We start from the raw sequence: 27,069 nt of genomic DNA, 5'->3' as shown, positions 1-27,069 counted from the left end.
CTTGATGCCCTTAGCCGCATGTCCTCCACGTGTGTCTTTGTGGGCACGTGGCGGAAGATGAAATGGGTACCTTCAATGGATGTACAAAAAGCAATTTTAGTGGACGGGAAGAAGATCCTTTTTTTTCTCCAATTCTAACTTATTTTTTGTGTGCAAAGGAATGTAACTAACCATTAGTTAGTGAAATGTGGTAAGACAACTAGGACTAGTGGCTTCACTGGTCCTTATCTCAAATATATATACTATAAAAGGATGATTTTAGGTTTTTCTTTTAGAAGATACATAAACCGTAATGCCTTTTGTTTATTCTAGTAAAATAAGTCTTCTACTAGAAACAAAATCCCCAAATATAAATATGAATAATTAGTCATAATTGATTGAGTAGTTGTTAAAGAGTAATGCTACGTTGACCGCGGCTATCACGGTGACAAATCCCGTGAGAGGAAATGAACGGTTAGATGGGAACCCTAGAGGAAGATTTGCAGAGAGGTGGGGTATAAAGTGGGGGTCACCTTTTTTTTTCTCTCTCACTCGGTGATAGCTGTGGTATCCCCTCGCGGTGTATCGAGCATTATTGGTTGTTAAATGGTCGGCCACCAACATTACTATATACACCATATGGTGTATCATTACACAATTAAAATTGCCAATAGGCGAGCCACTTCCCCACAATAGATAGGTTGTATCCAAATCGATGCTTAAAATAATCAGGGAATCTGCCTTATGATATTTCAAAGACAAAATGGATACTTGACATAACTGTTTCTTTTTTGCTATTTCCGTATAATACTGCATGATGGAAACAAATGAATAATACACTATGGAAAGAATATTCATCTTTTTGATCAGTGTATTTCCAGGGGCAAGGAATTAATATATGAATATAGGAAAAATAATTGTTTGGTCCTTTTTTTCAGTATGTCTGAGAATTATTTGGTTCAGCGGGAAAAGCGTTTCCTGTTTGGTTCGTAATTGTTTGAAAATATAAAATGAACAAAAATATCCTTACCTACTATTTTAGCATTAATTTCCGCAACCTTTCTGTTCACAGAATTATTTGAGTTCAATTTCTTTGATGATCTTTAAACTTGTTACTTGTTTTATTGTACGAGTTCATTCTGTTTGATGAACTATCGGGTGTTTGGTAGTAAATTGAGAAGAGAGAAGATGCACTCGTGGAGGACTAATTTCACAGAATGAGGCCGAGCGAGTAGAGGGTATAGCAATTTAGGAGGATGTCAGATGGGCTAGATGATTAGGATTAAATATTGAACCCTATTTTGACATGATTTATATGGGCCGATGGCAAACTATCATAGATTCATACCATTTAGTCGATCCAGCGGTCAGGATTGTTTGAGATTTTTTTGTACTATATGAAATGGACCAGCCCATAATAATACTGGTGTCATCCCATATAAACCATGTTATTTTGAGGCACAGCCGCGGTAGGGTGACGAGGGTTATCCTATGGCTAGTTAGACTACTTGAACACCCAATATCATATTTATTTATTTACCCTTTGTTTATCATGTATTTTTTTTAGCTTTCTTACCTTTGTACAAAAAACATTTTTCATATTTTTTGATATTATTTTCGATATATTTTTAGTTATTTTTAAAAGAAAAAGAATCCTTTTCTTTTTTCTGTACCAAAGAAATGCTAACCCGACTTCATCGTCCTCAACTGGAAGTAGGGGTACTAGTATTTTTTCAAATCTATAAATTATTGAAGAAACGAAGGAGTTAAAGCAGGAATTGAATTTAGTGAAGCTGGAGAACGAAAACCAAATCATCATATACAATAAAAAATATTTCCCATAAACACATGTCTTATTCTTATATTTATATTTATTTGATAGATTACGTTTAAATCGAAAAAACTGCGTTTTACGCAGTTGCAAAATAAATTTCAACTAATAATTAAAACCAACTATCATCCAAACTTGTCATAGTGCTTTATTATCAAAGTCCTAATTAACAATTTGGCTAATAACTAAATATGAAAACGATATGCGAACTTACCTTTATTATGAACAACACTAAAAACTCGGGTGTCCTATTTTTTGTTCTAATTAGCTAAATTTAAGTTCCGCAGTTAGGTGATAACTTATTATCCGAACTTAAATTTCTGTTAAACCATAAGTAGATTCTGATGACAATTTATCCGATATCCATGGAGAAAGCAATACACGTATGATATATACTATGGTCGAATATACTACTTCCTCCGTACCCGCGGATTTTAGCAATTCATTTAGAACAAAAAGAAATTATGGAAGTGATAAGTGTCCATTAGAGCACCGTTGTCACTGTGGGGAAGGCCAACCGAAGAAAAATGAAACAACGCTGCATAACGTGTTATACATCTTCTTCTTTTTTTGTTGGAATATTATTTTTGAGGCATATATGTCGGTTTAGTGGTTGCATAACCCAGTTAGTGGATGCATGAACCAAAATACGATGGTATAAAATGTTATATTTCCTTTATGATGGCTCCATAATTTGATATACATCTTTCCTTTTTGTTGGAATAATATTTTTAGGCATATAATAAGAACGCGCGATTGGGGGATAAAAAAAAACAATTGGGGGATATATGAAAAGGACAAAAAACGGGATCCAAATATCAAATCAGGGTCACCCCTTATCTAAGTATTTTAGGTCATTCCTAATCTACCCCTCACTAATCAGGATTAGTGATTAATAATAATTAATAAAATCTTAAGAATTTTGATAAATGATTAGTGCGGGTATTATTATTTGTGTTTGGGTGAGAGTAGAAGGAGGGAAAGAAAATTTGAGAGGGAAATTATTTTGGTGAAAATGGAGGATGATTGTGAAGAGAGAATTGCTGCTAAAAGGTTGAAAATTTGATTTTTTTTCTTAAAATCGACCATTTTTGCAGCTGAAAAAGATCGATGCCGCCATGGACGTGGTATGAATACCATGCCGGAACAGCCATACCGGCATGGTATTCATACCACATCCATGACGGCACCGAGCTTATCTCCCATTTTGAAATTCAAGCACGCTACCCCCCCGTTCAACCTGACAGGTTAGGTCGCGGGGGTCTGGTTTTAATCATTCTTGTGTTTTGAAGTTTTTTTCTTGTTTTAATCAGTCTTCCGGCACAGTTAGTTAATTTTCTCGAGCATGCCGGTACTGCTACTTGCATTGTATTTTATTGTTTTAGTCAGTCTGCCGGCACATGATGTAAAGTATCCAGGAAACTTTATTTTATTTTTTTACCTGACTACCGGCATTGATAGATTTCTATCGAGCATGCAGACACTTACTTACGGCATTGAATGTTAGTTACCAAGCATTCCGACACCATTTTCCGGCATGGTCTTCATCACTTCCGGTGATGTAAAAAAAATAATATTTCTGACACGGTCTTCATCACAACCGGCATGGTCTTTATTACTTCCGGCATGGTCTTCATCTCTGCCGGCATGGTCTTCATCTGTGCCAGCATGGTCTTCATCACTATCGGCATGGTCTTCATCACTTCCGGCATGATATTCATCACTTCCGAATGTAAAAAAAAAAAAAAGTTTTCGAAGTGAGGAGCCGACAGAGAAGGAGAAGAGAATTTGAAACGGAGTGGGGAAAATTTCGAATTTGAAAGGGAGCGGGGAGTAACAACGCCCCTAACCCTAAAAGAGACTAATAAGAAGTGAAGATGGAAATGGGGATATGATTTTGTTTTTTTATTTTAAGTTCTTTGATTTTTATTTTGAGGGAAAGGTATTTTAGTATTTTTGCGCCTCCAAAAACACCCTTAGCAGACCCATTTGGTTGGGGGAAGTAATCTATATCTCCAATTGTTTTTTTTATCCCCAATCGCGCGTTCTATAATAACCTCTGTTTCAGAAAAAAGAATACTTTCACAGTTTCATTTTTTCCTACAATAGGCCAAATTGGAAAACATAAAGTATCACTTTTCTTGAAACGGGGGCGGAAGTATCACTTCTTCTGAAACGGGGACGAACGTATCACTTCTTCTAAAACGGGGACGAAAATATCACTTTTTCTAAAATGGGGGCAAAAGTATCACTTTTCTTAAATTGGGCGAAAGTATCATTTTTTATGAAACAGCATGAAAGTATCACTTTTTCTGAAACAGAGTGAAAGTATTACTTTTTGTGAAACATGGGGAAATATCACTTTTTCTGAAACGGGGTGAAAGTATCACTTTTCCTGAAACAGCGCGAAAGTAACACTTTTCCTGAAACGTCGCGAAAGTATCATTTTTCATGAAACGTTGCGAAAGTATCACTTTTCCTGAAACGTTGTGAAAGTATTACTTTTCCTGAAATGGAGCGAAAGTATTAATATTTTGAAGCGGAGCGAAAGTATCACTTTTCCTGAAATGGGGCGAAAGTGTCACTTTTTCTGAAACGGGGCGAAAGTTTCGATTTTCCTGGAACCGAGTGAAAGTACAACATGACTTCTTTAAAGTAATACTCGATAATATAATATTCTCGTTAAAATGATAAAATTTCCCGGTCCCAACTCGTGACCTTAGTGCTAAAATAATAAATTCGATAAAATCATATAATAATATATTTTAAAGATTTCATTTAACCATTAGTAGGTCCCGAATAATATACAAAATAATAATGCTACCATTCTTTTTTTTTGTTACTTGTAAGATCGAAGTCAGGATCTGTACAAAGCTTTAGTTGATAACCTAACAACAAGTTGGGCACCAACCCCTTTTGATTAGCAACACCTAATCTATGGAAAAGAAAACTGCCTAAACCACTAACAACATCATTACTAGCTAAACAATTCTTCAAACGCTTACAAAAACAAACAGTATCTTCACTAAGCTCCCCCAAAGTAGTGAAAGCTAAAACACTTAAACCATAGCCATGTGAAGCACATTCCTCCAAGTATTTAGTATGCTTACGCAAAATTGCTTTCGAAATGGCTTGGCCTGGAATGAAAGCACTAACGCCATCACCAGTGAAGGGTGAGACACCTGTGACGTCCATACACACATCTTGGCCATTTTCCCAGTTGAGAACGAGGATGTCAGCAGGATGTAAATCCTTGTTTCTAGTTGACAAAAACCCAAAGCAACTTCTTTGCGCGCAGGTACACAAGCTTTGAAACAAATATCCACAATTACATCACGAACCAAATCATGACGGAATTTGAGTCCAACATCTTTAGCACAATGGAGATTTTTGGGTATGGAAATATTAAAATATCCTTTAGTATTTTAACTTATTTTATTCTTCTCTTATCATTCTCCTTCTCTTCACCTCTCCTTCTCTGCCAGCTCCTCTCTTTGATTTTTAGTTTCTCCATCATCGATTTCACCACGATTTCATCGTCGTTTCAAAAAAAAATTCGGCGATTCATTTATCATATAAATATACCTCTTTGAAAGAAACCTAATAATCGATTTGTATTAAAATAATTCGTTCATTCAGGTTAGAATCAAAATTTGTAACCGGCATAGTTTTAGTAGGAACATCATGCCGTTTTACTATACCGACATTGTTTTTAGTATGAATACCATGCGGAAATTATAAAGGATTGGCACGCTCGATAGAAACCTATCAATACCGATATGCAAGTGAAAAAAATCTCAAATTTCTGGGAAATTTACATCATGTGACCGCAGAGCAAGTAAGCAATGTACCATGCGACACCACGATCAGCATGCTGGATAATGAACTTTTTGTGCGGCAGCGTACTTAAGGAGCAATCGTTATATTTAAAGTGCCGAATACAATTTTAAAATTGGAGGATATTGCGTTTCGTCATGGTGAAAGTATGAATACCATGCCGATTTGGTCCCTGCCGGCATTGTATTCATACTTTTACCATGCCTGCACTAAGTTTTTCAAGCGTAACAATGGCGAATTCAATGAAAAAAAAATCAAATTCCAATAATTAATACCTATATATATATATATGAGTAACTGGAGCACTTGTATGTTCCACCCAAACTCATCCTCATGGGGACCTGCCCTAAAGGTTAGGGTTTTACCCGTATAAACAGGGAACGGGACGGGGTACGGGAAATCCCCGAAAGTAGTGATGCGGGGATGGGGTGGGGACGGGATTCAAGGTCCCCACCCCATACTCGCCCCATACCATAAGCTATTATATCTGAACGAGGAACTTTTTTGGAAGATAACGAAAAAGATCATGACGAGATGCTTAACATGGAGGAAGATGGTTAATAATAAGGAACTAAGAAGTAAAAGGAACCATAATACTTAGTTGTAGATCAATTGTTTCCTTTATTTTTCAGTTTTAGTCGGTTATTATAAACTTAAAATTTTAAAATGCACTGCTTAGGTTATTATTATTGTTTGAAACATTATAATTATTATTATTTACAAAATTTTAAATATTTATTTTAATGTTATGGTAACCCATGGAAAATCCATTCCCTACGGGAATTTCCCATACCCCCGCCCCATTCTTATGGGGAACGGGCAGGGGATGAGTTTTGGTTTTTTAAATGAATAGGGGATGGGATTCAAGATTCCCCTCCCATACCCACCCCATTGCCATCCCTAGCTAAATATAGGAAGAATTGAACGGAGAGTTTCTAATGATTGGACCAAATCCTAAGTTTTTGCCTGTGGCTGGATAGCACTAGCAAGTTAATTACAAAATTCACTGTTCAGTTAGATAGTTGATCGAGTTTAATTTTGTTGGTGCGAGTCTATTATATTGATTACTTCTTCTTCGTTAATAGATGTACTGGGTTAAAACTGCAAATAATAAATTTTTACAAATACTACCCAAGTCTTTCATTGTAAGTTTAGCGAGATCACTTGATACATGAGCTAGGGCAGGGGTAAACGTGAACTCTCTTTTCTTTTCTTTTTTGGCAAGATAGATTCTATTACAAAAAAAAAAACCAACTGCGCCTTACAAACCGGGGAAGGCTCTCCCCATAACATCACTAGACAAAACATTACCCAAAAAACCAGGTGGGGAATCAACCCATACACAAGATATACATTCATTAGCAGCTTTTTTGGACAAACTATCAGCTGCATAAGTCCCCTCCTTATAGTGGTGTTGGAAACTAACATGATCAAAAGAAAGAGACAAGTCCAAAATATCTCTCAACAGTCCTGTACAATACCAAGTAGCATTATGCTGGTGTTTACAAAGGCTAATAGCATAGTCGGAGTCGCTTTCAACAATCAGATTGGTGACACCAATGCTAGCTTCCAACTGCATTTCGTCCCGAATAGCCCACAACTCGGCCACATTATTAGAGTTCTTGTGAATATAGTGCGCAAAAGCAGCACGGAAACAGCCATCAGCTCCACGTAAAACTCCACCAATACCTGCATAACCAGCATCATTCCTGGCGCCGAACTCTCTTTTCAACAGGCTTTCAGAAACATACTAGCTATTTGATCAAGAAAAAACTTAGTTTCCATAGATTTATTCTTACACTTAATTTATCCTTATCTCTTCCAATATAATCTATATATATATATATATATATATATTTTTTTCTTTTTTTATTTTATGGTCAATCCAATATAACGTTAGATATGCCTCTCTCCATCTCACATGTAACTAAATTGTATGATCACATGCATTATAAATGAGGGTATGTGTAGAAACGAAGTTTTAGAGCTGAAACTCTGCCTATCCAGTAGAATTAAAAAATTCCTATAACGAAAATAATTTCGCCTTTTTATTTATCCCTAGTATAATATTTGACAAAATAAAAAGTACACTATCAATTTGCATGATTAGTAAGCCTAGTTGATTCCCTCGGGCGAAAGTGTAACAACTCAGAGATCCAACTCAAATGATTGCAGAAATAAACAACTACATGGTAAGTCTAGTTGATTCACCAGTACTACCTGGAGATCCAACTCAGAGGTTTGTAATAATTAGCACAAGAACAACTACAATTATTCAAGTTGGATGGTGTAGTCCAGATTCGGGCTGGATAAAAATAAGTAACCTGTTAAAGGGGCAGCGGATTCCATTAAAGAGGCGGCAGTGTGATAATAATGTCCCTCTAGTCGGTTAGGGGATGTCCTATAGGAGATGTAAATTGACTAGATTACCCTCCCCATTTTTTAACCTAAATCAAAGCTAAATTGAAAATTTGTTTTTCTTTCTTCTTCTCTTCTCCTCCTCCCATCAACCGTAACCTCCATTAAAACTCAAAAGTTCATCATCTTCGATTAATCGACGATTCGAAAATTAATCAAGTGTAGTGTAATGACTTATATGTGGTATGTTTTGAAAAACCCAGTTATGGTTCGGTTTATTTTGTTCGATTTAAGTTTAATTTCTATCAAAAATTGAGGTTTTAGATGAAAATTGAAATTGAAATTTATGGGTTTATGTGAGTTACGGTTGATTTTAACTCAATTACGAACCGTAACTGGAGCTTTTGATGTTGTTACGGTTGGTAATTGAACTATTACCAACCGTATGTTCTTATATCTGAGAATTTTATTCAGTTACGTTTTTCACTTACGGTTGATGGCGATACCACTACGAACCGTAAATAATTCTGGAACCCAGAGTTCAGAAAGGTCACCAATTACGGTTCATAACTAGAATTCGAGATGAACCGTAAATACTGTTACGGTTGGTGACCAGTTTAGTTTACGAACCGTAACTAAGTTAACGGTTCGTCTCGAACATTTGGTTACCAACCGTAACTGATTTTACGATTGGGTTTTTCCCAAATTTAAACAATTAGGGTTGGTAGTTCATTTTTCACCAACCGTAACTAAGATTTACGGTTGGTTACTAGCAAAATTCCAACCGTAATTAGCTCTGAAAATGTAAAAAATTGGATTTTTTTTTAAACTCTAAAATCTGATTTTGTTTTGATTTAGAGTTAATTGAAGTGAAACTTAATCATTAACACTAAACTAGATTATCAACACTAAACTAGTTTGTCAACGCTAAACTATATAAGGGTTAATTAGTCATTTTTAATTTTTTTATAAGGGGCACTTGGAATTACCATGTAATGACCCTTTTTATCATATTCACTGTCGCCCCTCTAATGGAACATGCCGCCCCTTTAACAGGCTTGAAAAATAAACACAGATAAGACTGCTAGAGGCCATCCAGGTATGGCAAGAGCGGGATTCATTTGCAGGGACTCGAATGCACAAACCATTATGGCCCTTGCACAACCTCTAGGCTTAACTACTGCGCTAACGGCTGAGACATTGGCAACAGTGATAGCAACCAGAACAACAATGGAAAGACAATGGCAAAGAGTGATAATTGAAACAGATTCAGATAATCTCATGCACTTTATAAGAATATCAACGGAAACTCCATGGTATATAGCACAAATGATTGCAGAAATCAAACAAAGAATGCACCACATACCTTGTTGCCACATTCAACACAATTATAGGGAAGGCAACCGAGCAGCGGATGGTATAGCAAACTTTGCAACAGATAGAAGCGAAGAAGGAAACTATTCGACAACGATATGGGATCAAACAAACCCACCTTTTCTTTCCCAAATTCTGTTAAGTGACTCTAAGGAATTACCTTTCCCCATGTAATCTCCAGTTAATTCCTTTTTTTCAAAAAAAAAAGTGTAAATAGTGTCGATCTTTTATAAAAAGAATGTTTTCAAATAGGTAAACACAAATGAAAGGCCCTTGAGAATTATAAAAGATCTAATGTATATTTTCTGGTATTTAATGATTGTTTTTCTTATTACGTGGAGGTACGATGAAGACGAATACGTGTATATTGTTCTTTGTTTGCTTATATACTATTTCTTTGCATATATAAAATAATAGGTTGATTTCATGTATAATTTATACATAAAATCAGTCTATTTTTTCAAAGCATAGGTAGTATCATATTCACTTTTAAGTTTTTAACTAAACGCGATGAAGTTGAGAAATACGTTTTGTTTGCAAAACTGTCCGGACATACCTTTAATTTATTTGTTGGCTCCCGTGCTTAAAATTCGTCCCAAATTTCTTTTTTGCTTTCACAAAAAAATAAAAAGATTTCACGGTATATAAACTATCTGACGCATGGTTTGTGGGATAATCGTATTAAGTTTCTGTTATAATTCCCATGATGATTGTCCACATTATCAAATTAGTGATCTGATTACAATCTCTAATTTGTTAATAGTAGCAACTTTTTTACTTACAGTCTAATTTCGGATTGAAATTAATAACCATACCAAGTATAAGGAACTAAAAAGAAAAAGGAAAAAAAAGCACCAAGTATGAACCATACCGAGCACGCATCATAGGCAGTTGTTCTTGTTAATATGAGTCAGGCTATACTGCAGAATGGTTCATGGTTTGCGCATTGAACATATGTTTCACGCCATGTGAGGACATTTCGTCCAAACAAAAAGAAGAATACTTTGGTGGAGCAAAATTTCTTAAGGTATATATTTACGATTGGACAAACTTTATATGCTGACATGTCAATTTTAACCAACCCATTTAAAATAAGTGTTTAAGCTAATCAAACATATCGTTATAATAATTTCACAAAACACACAAAATTATACTCCCTTCGTATCTAATTAATAGGATGGTTTTGTTTTTAGAGAAAATTAAGGAAATTAAGAGAACTAATCATTGAAAGTGGTCCTCACTACACTTTTCAATAAAAGAAGTGAAGTGAAATGGTTCCCATGACACTTGTCATCAAAAAAAGTAAAGTAATAACGGTCCACATGACACTTGTCATTAAAAGAAGTTAAGAGAAAAGTGGTCCCAGAAAACTAAATTAACATTTAACTTTCTCAATTTGGAAACCAGCCTATTTTTTTTGAAACATCTATCTATAGAAACCAGCCTATTATTTAGGAACGTAGGGAGTACATAATTATTATATATAGCCCAGAATGATAAGATAATCATTAAATCCCTAAATCAACAATAACAAAAAAAGGAAGTTAATTATCTATTTTTTATAATTAAATTTATGTGAGGTATTTGACATAATTTGTGTTTTTGAAGAATAATCAATACCCTCAATCAATTTTTGTATAATCATGATTGAGAAAAAAAATCATATTAGAGAATTTGGTTTTATAGATTATGTAACAAAAAATCATATTATAGATTATGTTTATGGAGTTTTAGGAAAATGGTCCTAAGAAAGTAATGAAAACCTTAGTAAATTTCGCTTCCCCAATCAATTTTAATGCAAACACGATTGACAAAAGAAACCCTGAGAAAATTAAAAATTAAGATTTATTTTGTTTTGGGGAAAAATAAGAGTTATTATTTATAATTGGTCAATTTGTGAGAATACTAAAAGAATAATTACAACTAATTTAAAATTTCATTAAAAAAATAGGATTTATTTTGATCTTGCGTAAGAACCGGAAAAGTAAGAGTTACTATTTATAATTGGTCTATTTGTGAGAACACTAAAATAATAATTACAACTATTTTGAAATTATTTTGATCTTGCGTAAGACTCGGAAATTTAAATTTAGATAAACTAAGACTTGTTTGGTTTTCATTTTAACTCAAATTTTTTGGGTTAATAAATGTGTGGGCGATATTTAAAAGAGAAGCAGTTCAAGTGGTGGATGTTAAAATATCCATAAGAAAGTTCTTTTAACACCTTTATTTTTTGAGGTTTCCACGTAGAACAAAAATAAGATATTTCGGCTCACAGACATAAGAAAAAATTGATCCAAAAAAAGGCCAAACCAAAAGTCTATATATTATCTTTCTTTTTTTTCCTTTTTAGTTTTAATTTTTAGAATCTAACCATTGGTAATGAAATTTTCAAATTAGAAATCTAATAACTATAAATTATGAACTTTGCCAGCCTAAATCCTTTAGAAGATATTCCAGTTTCGCCTGACATTGAACTCGTTTAAACATTGTTTGTGTGCCAATGCTGACTTCAATCGTATGGAATTAGGAACGTAAACACTTTATATTTCGGCTCTACTACTGCTATATATATTTGTATACTCATCAATCAACTCTGGTATTTTGTAATGCTATTTCCAGATTGGGGATCTTGAAGGAGTATTTGGATTGTTCACAGGGAGCATGCGTTTTCTTCGATCCATATTTAAAGTCTTAGATAATTTGTATGGATGGGGAACAAGTAAGTTTTTCGTTATCTTTTTTCTATATCATTTAATTTATTTATTTGTGAAAGAAAAAAGTAGTATAGATACTAATTAGTTACAGTACTTCTAAAACGAACCACCCATAAAAACACACACAAAAACAATCCTCTCACATAGAGAAGGGGGACACCCTTTTGGGGATTAGCGGGGACACTTTTGAGTCCCACCATGCGAATGCTCGTGAGAGATTGTTTTTGTGTTGTTCATTTAAACGATTCATTTAGAATTTTTGAATTATATATACAATATATCATCTCCATAACTTGGGGATGATATATTGTCTATATTACACGTAGTACAATAAGTGCTAGTAGAATATAACAAAAAGTCCTTACTAACTATGCACGTTCATACCACATAAAATGTACGTGTGCTTAAGACTTGTAGAATTTTAAACATCCAACAATATTTATCATACATATATAGAACTTCTTTTTAGGTATGTATCCCCAAATGTATTATTATATTATGTTTTATAGTATAACAACTACACTTATGGATATATGGTTGAAAGCTTCATCCTCGTACTACCATAACATTAGCAAGTGGTGACACGCATTTTCACTTCCTCGGCGATCTCCACTCTTACTCACACAAGCTATGTTGTTCTCACTCTTTTCATAAGCACAAAACTATACAATATGGAACCAACCGCGTGTTAGATACCTTTGCGCCATATGTTTATCTCTGCGATGTTCCATCCTGAATATTATCTAAAGATCGTTACCGTGAAACTCTGAAGAAATACAGAAGACCAAATTTGTGCAAGGACAATGTCAACTTTTTTCCAAGTTTTCATCTTAGCCTATATGTAATAGTTACTGATGCATTTTTCATTAATTAGTAATCTCAATTTAGTTCGTTCGGGTGCAAGAATTTGGTTAGGTGACCATATTTTATAGTTTAATTACATTTCTTACATTCACATTCACGTTTTATTTTAATTTATTTATGACTTTTACTGGCAGGTAATACTAATCTCACATATCACCATGGAGAACTTTTGGCTCTTGGAGAAAATGATAAACCTTGTAATTAAGTAATGTCAATGAACTCGTATTTTTGTATGCTTTGCAAATCAGGTGCATAATCAAAAGTTGTAGCCAAAAAATAAAACAACTACAAATTTTATTAAAGATGCACATATTCATTTCCAGGGTTCATGCTGAGATCTACCACATAACTATAATAAAACAGCTGGAGTGGAACAATTTGAAACTCATTAAATATTTATAAAAATGATAATTATATAACTTAATATATCTTTTGGGGACATTATTATGGTACATGACCGAACATAATCCTTCTTATTTTTTTACAAATTTTCAGATGTTTTAAGAATTTTGAAGATGGATATCTGCAAACAGTTGGAATGCTAGATTATGGAAAACGATTGGAACATCCTTTTAGTGCACCTCCAAAGATTGATCCATTTACTGGTAGATGTTAATTTATTGCGTATCTAGCTAATAGAAGGTACACGTGAAGTAATATCTCCTAACATTTGTTAATATGACTAGCAGTGTTGATTGAAGGCGAGATGTTTACCTTTGAGAGTCAACTCACAACACCTTGTTGTACATATTGGGTCATTTCTAAAGACGGTTTTATGCATGATCCCGTGCCAATCACATTATCAGAGCCTACAATGATGCACAACTTTGCTATTACTAAAAACTTCACAATATTCATGGATTTTCCTCTGAAATTTCGACCAAAGGTAGACTAGTAATTTCTTTTGAGTCATAATTTAAATTAAATAATAATCATTATTGTCCCACTGTGGTTTTTTATGTGCGTGGCACTGTGACTTTCGAGAGTAAACTGGTTTTATGTGTGTGGCACTGTGGTTTTCGAGAGTGAACCCTTGAATATGCATGGTCCAAATATACAAAAGTAATTAGACTTGTTTTCTCCTTTTATTTTAAACATAAGCTAGATGTAAAAAAAATTTGGCTTCCAACTCAAAACTCATTAGCAATAATTCTGGGCTTTCAACTCAAAACCAATTGGAAATGAGTGGAATGACCCTGTCATGTTATTTTTGTATAGAGGCTAGCTATATATAGGTTATAATAAAATTATATATATATATATATATATATATATATATATATATATATATAAGAACAACCTTGGGACCATGTAAAAATATTCTTATCGAAAGGTTATTCTAATATAGAGTCAATTTTTACAAAGATTAAGCCAGCTTAAGACTGAATATTTTATTATTATATGTAGTTTATTCCTTTATAAAGTATTCTTATATGGAGTTCTACTGTATATAAAAAACATTATTAACATGTTATTTAATGACATGATAATACTGCAGAGATGTACGAGCACAGTATCGCCTTGGTGTTGTTCGTATGGAACACGTAGAATGTACGGAACCGAAGCAAGACCTTAATTCTCTGAAATCACTTTTCAAATGGTAGTACAACAAGGATATTTAGTTTATAGCCTTTCATAAGCTGGCTACCACAATCTACGGATAACTCTTAAAGTAGTTACTACTGTAACCAACCTTGCTATCTCTACCTTGCCAAGTCTAAACCGTACTCTTTCGTATATGTATTCCATTAATCAACATAATACTTGAACAATTATTTTTCTAGTTATCTATATACTTCATTTATATTTCAGAATTTGTTAGTGAGAGAGCAAATTCTCGCATTTGATGCAACAAAGAAAGCTCGTTTTGGTGTTCTTTCCTGATATTCAACTGATGATCGCAATATAAGATGGTTTGAACTTCCTAGTTGTTTTATATTTCACACTGGTAAGCCGTATTGTTTAACCCATTTTTCTTATTTTCTATCATACAAATACTTATGATACGTTGGGGCATGTTACAAGTTAATTAGTTTGAATAAGAAACCAGTGAAATACCACATGTACTAGTGCCTCCATGGAAGACTCATCAGAAGCATACAAATAAGTATCTTTAGTGTATGTAGCGAATCGATTAAGAATGCCTAGCATGCGCCAAGTTCTTATTGCACCCATGGATGCTCACCAAACTGCCTATTGCAAACCCTAATTGAAAATCCCTACATTCCAACTAATGTACCGCATTTCTGCACCTTTTCATTAATATTATTCATCTCTCAAGAGTGAGAAATGAATTAGTAGTTTTTTTCTGTTCTGATATTTTATCCAATGATTAGCTAAATGCATGGGAGGATGGTGATGAAGTAGTTATGATTACCTTCCGCATTGAGAATACATATTCGATGAGCATTGCCTACTTGATTTCAAATCCTTTCGACTATAAAAGTCAACTGTAAGGCATTCAATTTTTACTATTTATGTAAGAAGTTGTTCACTTTTTTTTTAACATCTCTTTTATTTCCTAGCAGGTATGAGTTGAGATTCAATATGAAAAATGGTTTAGCTTCACAGAAAAAACGGTCATTATCTTATGTAGAATTTCCCCGGGTTAACGAAAATTACATCGGCAGGTAAGTTTTGTCCAATTTTATCTTTTCAATGCTATGTTTATAATAATTTTTATTTTGTTGATGCATCATCTCTAAATGCAGGAAACAAAGGTTTGTGTATACTACTATAATTGGAAAGCAGGCAGGGATAATTATGTTTGATTTGCATGCTGAACCGTTGCTGGGAAGGCAAAACTTTGAGGTGGGAGGAAACATTGATGGTATATATCTTTAACTTGGAACCTGTAAAGTTCTGCGGTGATACTGTTTTTGTTTCTCGTGAGGTTCCGGGAGGAACATCTGAAGAAGATGATGGATGCTTAATATTCTTCGTATATGATATGAACACTGGCTAATTATTTATTGTATTTTAATTCTGCATTTTTATTGATGATTTTCATTTTTGGATAGTAGGAAAATGTTTGACTAAAGTATTTGATCCCGACCAGAGACAAAATAATTCAAAGACATTGGAGAATATTCTTCAAACTTTGAGCCTCCAAGCCATTTCTTTGATTCTCATATCACATACTATCATATATAAGCTTGTAGTATGTAACTAAATATGTGGGGTTTGGTTTACCATGACCTAGATTATACTTCCTTTCAAGTCTGATAGGTTATAGATGTCGACAATATTTTATGCAAGATCTTACCCTGCTGGAAATATTTTATGCCAATCTTACCATATGGTCCACGTAAACATGGTCCCAAAATTGATTTTAAAATATTTCATTTCACTTCAAGAAATTTTGTTTAACTACCATAACCAAATTGATAATGATTTTTTTTTTTGTTCTTTCTCTACCATCTAACGAATACTGATATATAAACTGGTGCAGAAAATCGGTAGTGAGTGTAATTGACGCCAAAACGATGTCACCTGATCGGATTGCAGTTGTTGAGCTGCCCCATATTCCCTTCGGGTTCCATTCTTATTTTGTGACAGAGGTCAGTTTTTAGTTCAGGTTAAAAATTTGAAGTTTACATATTGGTGGCTAGGTTTAATTCCAGATCAAGGTCTTAGGAATATCTGACAGAAATGCCTGATTATTTTAAGATGCACATAGTTCGCTCAACATAACCAGAATCTAAAGTTTCCGATCTATAAGTAGCGTCATTCTTCAATTACAACTGAATTATGATTATTTTCACTAGTACCGTTTGCATTTATATCCTAGACCAAGGTTTTTAAATCGTGAATCGAAACGTGAATCGTTTTTCTATTTTTACGAGTCGAATCGTATGTTGAATCGTGAAACGTAGATTCATGGTTTATTTTTGAATCGTATTTTGGTTATGAATAATATAGATTTATGGAAAAGATTTGAAAATAATCATAACTTATGATTTTATAAGTAGTATATATGGTTAATTATAATCACCAACAATCGACTTGGCACAACGATAATATGCTTAGTCCATAAGCTTGATGTCCCAGGTTCGAACCCTTATAACCTCTTAATTTTTTCATAGCTTAACTTGGTCAACGCTGTCCAAATCGTAAGTCAACGTTGGTCAAAGCACGATTCAGGGACTCGATTTGAATCGAGTTGATTATATTTGACACGAATCGTACGCGTACGAGTTTAAAAACCTTGTCTTAGACAACACCCAGTGCCTCTTTATAATCTCAAACTATCATTTCTCTTTAGATTTTTTATATTTTTAATTACCCCTATGTTTATCGGGAATTACATGTACAGGAGCAACTCCATGCACAAACATATTTTTGAACATTGAAACACTCCAGGAATAACTTTTTTGAATTGTGGTTGTGAAGATTGCCAGTCGCTTCGTAGAACATCGGGTACAAAAAAATAGAATAAAATAAAAGAGGCTATGAAGATTGTCCCTGCAGTAACAAAATTCACGATACTCAAGCAAGAAGTGTTTTGAATGCATGTCTAAAAGAAAAAAAACAGTGCAGGTACAATGTACCACATTTTTGATGAATCAGTGCAGGTACAATGTACCACATTTTTTTTTATATAGATAAAGAACTTGGCATTCAGGAGTTTCAAACTTAGATCATGGCCATGTATAATAACCTAATAATATTACCACTGTATTACGGTAACATCGACCATATTGGACTTTGTACCAAATTTATTTCTTTGCAAGCAAAACTGTGATAACATGCACGATTGATTTGGTGCATGCTCGTATTATACGAGTCGTATATGTTCTTTAGAGAATTCGAACTAAGGTGGCGAGAACTTACCTTGAAATATCACATTTTTGAAGTCAAGATTATGAACTTTCGTAATTCTTACAAAATCATGAATGCTCACGGACAAGACATCGTTGGATTCCATTTTCAGAAATACAACTCCATAGCTCCAAAATATACACCAGAACTTGAGTTAGCTCAGTTGTCTATGTGTTTAATTGTCAAATTCGAGCTTATAAGTTTGAGTTCCTTAACTTAAATTTGTTGCTCTCTTTTAAAACCTCTGGCTTGAGGGTTATCCGTTTTATTTGAGGTTTACTTAATTCTTATCTCATCTAAATAAGGGAATATGGGATATCTAATAAGGATGAAACTACTAAAATATCCTAATTATTAATACTTAAAATTTTAAACCAAATCTATTCAAGTTTCAGCCTCAATTATTTTTCTATCAATGCATTCCTCTTAATTAGGTTTTTAATTCTTTCATATACTCAAAATTGAAAATTTCAGAGATTTAGGTTTTTCGAGTTTAACCAGAATCGGTCGGATAAATGTCACATTCGCGATTTTAGACTATCGGCTCGTATAGCCCATACATGTCGGCCGATTCGGGTATGATGTACTTTTTGGTTGAAGAATATCAACAAAATTGTCGATGTGGATATTCATACGAACCGATTATACTTAAAAGAAATGCCACTTTTTATATTTCTTCGATCCAGAACCGTCGGTGTGGACATTTATATAGAATAATTTTAGTTACAGGAAATCTCATTTTTAATGCCGGGTTTTCATCCTATAACCGGTCGATGTGGAACTCTATATTAGTTGATTACAAAGTCCATCGATGGACATAGATTTTCATATTGACAGATCGTAGTTGTGTGTAAATGCAAAAAAGTTATGTTAATTTTTTATCCACGATCAGTTGATATTACAATATGTATTCGTTGATTAAAATGTTTAGATTTCCCCACGTACCATAATTGTCGATGGTTGGTGTTGCTTTAGAATATGTCCGGTTATTTTACTAATAATATTGTCAGACAATATGCACGGCAGTGGGATTATACACTTTTAACGAAAATGCTCGGTAATTTCGTTAATAATATGGCTGGACATAACACTAAAACATGTCAATGGTTTTGTCATAATATAATCAGACTATGTTATTTATGTAGGTGCCCGGTTCTCTTTTTTATATAACTTGATTTGGTATTCTTCTTTTATAACATCCACATTAGGTGATTCATCGTGTTCTTATGGATGAAGAACATCAATATCCAGAATATGTATATGCTGATTGGCCTGATTCTAGTTTGGTGTTCTTAAAAATATTCAAATTTTTTCAAACTTATTATATCTTCATGATTAACTACTTAACACCTGTTAGTTTCATATCGAACATGATTTTTTCTTTTTACCTATTAAATAACTGAATCAACAATAATTAATCAAGGACAAATTAATTACTTAACGAAAATAGTTGGATAATAAATTTTTGATTTTACTTCAACCTGATTTTATCATAATTTAGCAGTAAGCCTCAAATAGGGTTGTTCATGGTCGGTTTTGGTTCGGTTTCTAGCCAAACCAAAACCGAAACCAATACTATCGGTTTCTAAAAATCTAAACCAAACCAATCATTAACCATTGATTCGGTTTCTAAATGGTTCCGGCTGGTTTCGGTTTGTCCCAATGGTTTTTGGTTAACCAATAGTTATATCAAACGACTCAAACAAAAAAAAAGATACACAAATTTACAGATAAAAAAATCGTAGCTGCCGATAGTATTGGTTTACACAAATTTACAGACAAAAAAAATAAATAAAAAAATATCAAGAATAGTTAAAGCTTACTCTAAATCTAGAGATCAAAAGAAAATATATAATATATCTTAATTTAGTTACTGATAAACAAAAAAGAATGAAGAAGGGAAGAAGAAAGTCGAGTAGCAGCAGTGACTGCTGTAGTTAGGGGTGGAGAAGTGAGGCGACTGAGAGAAGGAGAAAGAGAAAGAGGGAGAATATCATACTGAAATATTAGATTTAGGGTTTCTATTTATCCTCTAAATCAATGGGTAGAATCTAATACTTGTTAATCAAGGTAGAAACTAAGTTTAAAAATTAAACGGTTTTCCAATGGTTTTTGGTTCGGTTTTAGAGGTCAAACCAAACCAAAACCAACACTATCGGTTTTCCACTTTCTACACCATAACCAATCCATTAGTAAATGGTTCGGTTTGGTTTCTTCCTAATTGGTCTGGTTCGGTCCGGTTCCAGCGGAAAACCGAAACCATGTTCATCCCTAGCCTCAAATAATTGGGTAGGTCTTCAAATGCCAAGTTTTTAAAACCAACATTGTGCATTGTTTTTTTATTCTTACTAATTTCTATAATAGTGAGAACTGGTATTTCGCAATGCACTCATTTTTTTTAGGCATATAGAGATTTGTAAGGCGAATATACCCCAAAATATTAAATTCAATTATGCAATCGTTTAAATTTTATTTTAAAAGCCGGCACCCAGAATGTGAGATAGTGTGAAAATAAAGGTGTGAACAAACCTGCCCTCTTTTTATGAACCAATGTTATTTATATATACATGGTCAAACGCTCAACCTGAAATGCGTGAATCAACTCGAGTTTCCCTATTGTTTACGGGACTGATTCTTACACATTTTATCTCCGGGCTAATGTAGTCAATCTAAGTCTAGAACCTCTATTTTGTCCATGGACGAGACGAATCTTTTACTCTCGTCTCACCGATATTTGACCGAAAAACTCACTAAGACAGTCGAGATTTCACCAAGATGCTGTAATAAGTAACAGAAATCAAATCCAAACCCAAAAAAATTCAAAAGGAAATTATCACGATCCGAGATTAATTACATTGCTCCGGACTAAACCGGAATCCGTTCATTTATTATTAAATTCACTCACTTTTCAAAAAATAAAAAAAATAAAATTAGAACATAAATAAATGACTCATCAGAATCAACCAAAAGGTGAAAGTAGAAAGAGTGTAAAAGAAGCTCTCTGAAGTCTCAATCACTCATTTCCACTTACCTTTGCTTAAACCCTAAGCCTCTCCCTTTCTCTTTTCAGACCCAAACACATAAATTTTTTAGGTCCTCTGTTTTTTTTGCTCTGTTGATTATTGCATTGCCTAAAATGTTCACATTTTCAAGAACAAGAAGAAAATCAAAACTAAATTTTCATCAAAAACTAATATTTCTTTATGTGATCCTCTTAATTTTGTTAACCTCTTCTTGTTTTTCATTACCCTGTGATGATATTCGGTGCAAAACTAGATCTTGCAATGAGAATGGAACCTGCATTTGCAATTTACCAGATCCATCGACAATTTTGAATGGAGATCGACAATTTCTTGGGTAATTTTACAAATCATTGAAACCCTTTACTTAAATCTGTTTGATTTATAATGGGTTTTAATGAATTTTGATTTTAATTTCGGTGTAGGGGGAAATTTTGTGATGAAGAAGTAACAATGTGCGATGGAACAAATTCATTTTGGTGTGGAAATGGTGGAATATGTAATGAGTTGATTCATGGTGAAAAGTATACATGTAAATGTGGTCCTAGTTACATTGGTGAACATTGTGAGTACAGAGGAGCTCCTTGTGGGAAGATCTATTGTTTTCATCTAGCTCAATGTTTGTTTGAGGTTGAAGGTGATGTTTGTGATTGTCCCCCAAATTGGAAAGGAAGTGTTGATTGTTCATTACCTACTGCGACTCCTACAGGTTCTTTCCCAAAACCCCCATTTTCCCTTGTTTGGTTTGATCTGAAAGTTGTCAACTGTTTGATTAATTGCCTCAGAAAAATTTACTTTACAAATGATGAATTGTTGAACATTGTCAGTAGTTTCGGATTAACCAGTTCCTTATTAGATTGTAACTGATTTGGCTTGTGTATGTATCTTGTTTTTGAAATCGACATGTCTGCATCTGATTCTAATGGAAATTATTATATGCATTTAGTGTCATTTGCATTCTCGTTTTGGATATAGTATCATGCTGATCAATTCCCACCTATGAATTACTCTAGAGTTAAAAGATCTATCTTTGTCCTGTGTATTTGGAACTCGTCTGCAAATAGGGGAAAACAAAAACTTTAGTATAGTATGGCGAACATGTACTGCCGTTAGTGATACTGGACTCTGGTATTATTAGTTGGTAGAAATATGTGTTTATTGTACTGGACTGAAAGAATCGCAAGTAGAATCTAGAGATGGAAAACTTTGCTTGACTGCGGTTTTGAGTTTTTTCGGGTATCTCTCATTCTCTCTTATTATGGTTAGTATTCTTATTTTCTGTAGACAATGATACTACATCTACAACTATTCCGAGGTTGCCAAGGGAAGAGGATAGTCATAGTTCGAAGGTATGAGTTGTTGATTAAAATCTTATTCTTAACTTGCTGTTCTGCATTTTACATTCTGGACTCTGGAGAATGTTGATTGCTTTACCTACATTGCAATCTCTTAACTGAAGCTAATTCATACATATTCTGTTCAGTGGCTTGTATTGTTGTTCGTCGTTTCCTTTGCTTCAGGAGCAGCTGCAGGAGCTGTTATCTATCTAAAGAAATTTTTCTGTAAGAATGATAGAGATACAGGGAAGTTCCAGCAGTTATCACAAATGCAAGCTCGTGATTTCTTGGATGATGATGATGAAGAATCCTTTGTTCCTCACGTTGCCCATAATGATGATGATGCTCATCGCTGAGTATAGGCGAGGGAGAAATGTGCATCAACACAATTAGTATATGCTTTAGGGGGTAATGGTGAATGTAAGCTTGTAACTTCGAAAGTATAAGATGATTCTCATCCCAGTATCTGTTTATGGAATCCATCATATTCGGAAAAAAAAAGAACCCGGTACTTTTCATTTTAATGTAGGATTTACATATACATGTACTGTCAATTTTGCAACAACCAAGCCCATACTTAGCTGTGTAAAGATGAGTTGAAATCAATGGAAGAACACTTAGTGATATTGGGCCTATAATGTTGGTACAAGTAGCAGTGGCAAAACCAGAAATTCTACATATTGGACAAGAAGATGATTCATATGCAAGGACATTTCTGTTGAGAAGTTCTATATTTGTACTACCATTCAAAATACCAAATATTTGTGAGAAAAGCATTATTAACAGAGTTGGGCATATACATCTCGTCAGCTCATGGGCATATGCATCATCCACTTGATATTTTACTTGAAATTCTTGGACGCTTACAACACTGACTTCCTTAGCTCCTAGTAACATATTGTGACAGGACATGGGAAATTGAACAATATATCATCAGCAAGCAAAAGGCACAGAAGCAGCAACTGCAAAGAATGGCCTACATTACATGTTTACTCACAAGTTGGTTGTACCATTTCCCATTCCCATCGATGCCTACAAAATCCTGAAATTTTCCCATATAATTTTACTCTAAAAATTACTTAACTCCCTCAGTCACACACACCACCTAACCACTCGAATCCCAGCGCACAGATCACTCTATATAAGGACCTACTACTAGCTACACCCATATCATACAAAAAGTCTCAAGCTTACAAGTCATGATCATGGCTAAAACCAACATCTCTTCCGTATTTCTGCTCTTCCTCTATCTTTCTGCAACTCTGGTTAGTACCTTTGCTTGTGAACCATCGTGCAAACCCAAAGTTCCTCCTCCATGCCAACCCAAAGTTTCTCCTCCTAAAGGTCCTAGTAGAACACCTCCAGCTGCAAACCCATCTTGTCCCAGGGACACCCTAAAATTCGGAGTTTGTGGCGACGTACTTGGCGGACTAGTCAATTTTTCCTTGGGTGCACCACCATCCAGCAACTGTTGTGTATTGCTTAATGGACTCACTGACTTTGAAGCTGCTGCATGTCTTTGCACCACAATTAAGGGAAGTGTTCTTGGCATACACCTAGAATGGTCTGTGAGTCTTAGCTTGCTGCTCAGTAGTTGTAAGAGGTCTATTCCCCCAGGGTTTAAGTGTGCCTAGATTCTTGAATAAGTTCTCTCTCTGAGTCTCTGTTAGATCTGTGATAATGTATTAGTGTGTTGTGTTCATTGGTCTCCTCATAAAAGTAGTCAAAGTGTGGTCAAGACTACTTGGTTACGGAGCTAGGTGATGTTTATTGTGCTGTGTGTTTGTGATGTTTATGAATTATTTCACTACAAATTATATATGTAACTATTGTAACTATTGGACAATAATAATCTTAGGGTTTTGGCCTCCCTTTCCTTATTCCATAAAATAGTTTATATATGTTTTACAAGGTTTCCCAAAATACCGTGACCCAATCAATAGTCAATATTCTAGAATATAGGTCTACTATGGAAACCTTGATTGGGTCACGGTATAATAGAATATTCTAGAATATTCTGATGTTTATGAATCAACGGTATTTTGGGAAACCTTGTAAAACATATATAAACTATTTTATGGAATAAGGAAAGGGAGGCCAAAACCCTAAGATTATTATTGTCCAATAGTTACATATATAATTCGTAGTGAAATAATTCATAAACATCACAATATTCTATAATATATCGTATATTTTAGAATATTGACCATTGATTAGGTCACGGTATTTTGGGAAACCTTGTAAAACATATATAAACTATTTTATGGAATAAGGAAAGGGAGGCCAAAACCCTAAGATTATTATGTCTAATATGGTATCAGCCAAAACTTGATCCATCCTCTTCTTCTCCTTCTTCTCTAAACAACGTCAATGGCGGGTGATAAAAAACCCTACATCCGGCCTTTACCGTCACCAATATCAAAAACCTCATACCCATATTGTTAGACATCAAACAAGATGAATATTCGTCATGGGTTTTCTTGTTTAAACTCCATCTTCAAGCACACAACCTAATGTTTCTTATTGATGCATCAACCCCGCCGTCAGATATAGACGCCTCTACTATTCTTCAACTGGATGCTCTCTGCCGCCAATGGATGTTTTCCACCATGGCCAAAGATTTGATGCTCACTGTTCTCAAAACCGGAACCACGGCAAAAGAGATTTGGGATCATCTTCAACGTCTTTTTCAAGACAACAAAGGTAGTCGTGCCGCAACCCTCGAAAGTAAGTTTGTAAATCTCAAATTTATTGATTGCAATGATATTGATGACTACTGTGATAAGCTAAAGGCACTTGCAAATAGATTAAGTGACCTTGATTTTCCCATGAATGATCAACGATTGGTAATACAACTTGTCAACGGCCTTCCGGAGGAGTATAATACCGTTGCTTCGTTTATTCAACAATCCATGCCATCGTTTGACGCCGCTCGGTCTCAATTACGCACTGAAGAAATTCGACGTCAGCAACAATCTCACTCCAGCTCACATACAGCCCTTGCTGCCACCAACACTTCCTCTCCTGATCATAGTCGGCAACGAAGTACGCCTGCTGCACATCCCAGCTTCATCACACAGCAGCGTCCGTTCTCTCCTGATGCCCAGCCCAGCTTGCCTATGGTCGTCAGGCACCTCTTCTCCCCGAACCATAATATTGGGCATACCAAAAACTTTATAGGCATACAAAGTCATTTTCCTAACCAGGGTGTATTGATAAGGGGTGTCTAATGGGTATGCAATGACCTATACACCCTTAAACACTTCGAAAATATTGATTTATAGGCTTTAGGTTCGGCTGACTCGTGTTGATGAGTTATCAGCCGAACTTCCCGTTGTAGACTGAATTCTTTCGATCTTGTTTTGATCATAACTTCTTCGTCCAATGTCGGAATGACCTCATTCTTTTTGCGTTATCTTCGTATTTTCATTCTCTTGAAGATGAATATAAAATCTACTTTATTTTAGTGGGTTAAAATCTACGATTTTCATTATATAAGCTGAACCATTAACAATTTTTTATTCTTGAACTCTCAGGAAAAGGTTCGGCTTACATCTACGAGCCGAACCAACCCATTGATGAACAGTTTGGCTTACATCTATGAGCCGAACCTCACATAATTTTTCTTCCAGATCACACAGGACTAGGTTCGGCTCATTATGATGTTTTTAAACAAGCCGAACTAGTTGGTTCGGCTCATAACAATAACACTTTCAGCTTGCCGAACTGTTCATTAGTTGTCAATATCCAGGTTTCAGATCAAGGTTCGGCGCATAATTTAGGTGAGTTGTGAGCCGAACCTAGGTTCGGCGCATAATATAGTTGCGTTGTGAGCCGAACCTAAGTTCGGCGCACAATGTTGTTGTTTTTTAAGCCGAACGGTTCTTCAAATTTTCAGCCTGAAAGTGTATATGAACAGTTCGGCTGATACGATTTTCATTGTATAAGCCGAACCATTAACATTTTTTATTCCAGAACTCTCAGGAATAGGTTCGGCTTTCTAGGAAAATTTTATACAAGCCGAACTAGTGTCTAGCAAATGTTCGGCGCATACCTAAACAGTTTCAGCTAGCCGAACTGTTCATAAAGGGATCGGTTCGGCTCATAAATGTAAGTCGAAACTTTTCATCCTCCAATGGTTTGGGAATCATTGGTGTAGTTGATGTGCATTTTCCTAGGTTTTTTAGATGATATATGACCCTCCTCATCCTCCATTGAATCAAGAATTAGAATTTTCTCACTTTCTCCTTCTTTTTCTCTCCTTCTTAACCAAACCAAAACTTTGATTTTTTTTCCTCAAATTTTTTATCTAAAAAACTCTTATAATTCTGAAAATTATTTTAATCACTAAACAAAATATTTAATCACTAATCAAGATTATTAACACTAATACGTAAAGGGCAGATTTTCCATTAAAAAAAATTTGGGTTAAGGGGTTATCTGATTTTGCTATTTCACAACCTTTTTTGTCTTCATTCAGTATGCCTTGGAAGATTTTGGTATGCCCAATATTATGGTTCTTCTCCCCACTCCAGCAGGCCCAAGTTTCACTTACCCAGCAGGCCCAAGATTCAATTACACGTCTGGTCACAGCAACTGGCCTGTGAACTGGGCCTCTCCACCGAGCCCATACCCCACTGCACCAAGACCAATAGCCACTGCACCTTACTGGGCCTCACAACATACATTTTCTGGACGTGGCCGTGGTCGTGGTAACCTGCCAGCCCGTTCACCGCAAGCTCTCATCACTCCCACAACTGAATACCTCCAACCAACAGACATTGCTAAGGCATATAGTTCCATGAACCTACACACTCCGGATGATGCTTTTTACATGGACACGGGTGCGACATCACATCTAACGTCCGATCCAGGTACTTTACAAAATGTCTCTCACTCTAGCAGTATTCGTTCTATCGTGGTAGGAAACG

General features: G+C 34.8%; 1 protein-coding gene and 1 pseudogene across 1 annotated transcript; one reads left to right on the top strand and one right to left on the bottom strand.

Moving 5' to 3' along the window:
- Positions 1–6,908: 6,908 nt before the first annotated feature.
- Positions 6,909–9,288, bottom strand: LOC113305037. The gene is made up of 2 exons (XM_026554151.1): positions 9,151–9,288; positions 6,909–7,397 (listed from the first exon to the last, which is right to left on the bottom strand). The coding sequence occupies exons 1-2, from the start codon at positions 9,286–9,288 to the stop codon at positions 6,909–6,911; spliced, it is 627 nt and encodes a 208-aa protein (XP_026409936.1).
- Positions 9,289–10,313: 1,025 nt separating this feature from the next.
- LOC113305036 lies at positions 10,314–22,845 on the top strand (annotated as a pseudogene).
- Positions 22,846–27,069: the final 4,224 nt, after the last annotated feature.

This window comes from Papaver somniferum, chromosome 8 (genome assembly GCF_003573695.1).
Source record: "Papaver somniferum cultivar HN1 chromosome 8, ASM357369v1, whole genome shotgun sequence".
In the NCBI taxonomy this organism is placed as follows: Eukaryota; Viridiplantae; Streptophyta; class Magnoliopsida; order Ranunculales; family Papaveraceae; genus Papaver; species Papaver somniferum.
The sequence above is the reverse complement of the archived record's forward strand: the minus strand, read 5'-3'. Positions and strand labels throughout refer to the sequence as shown.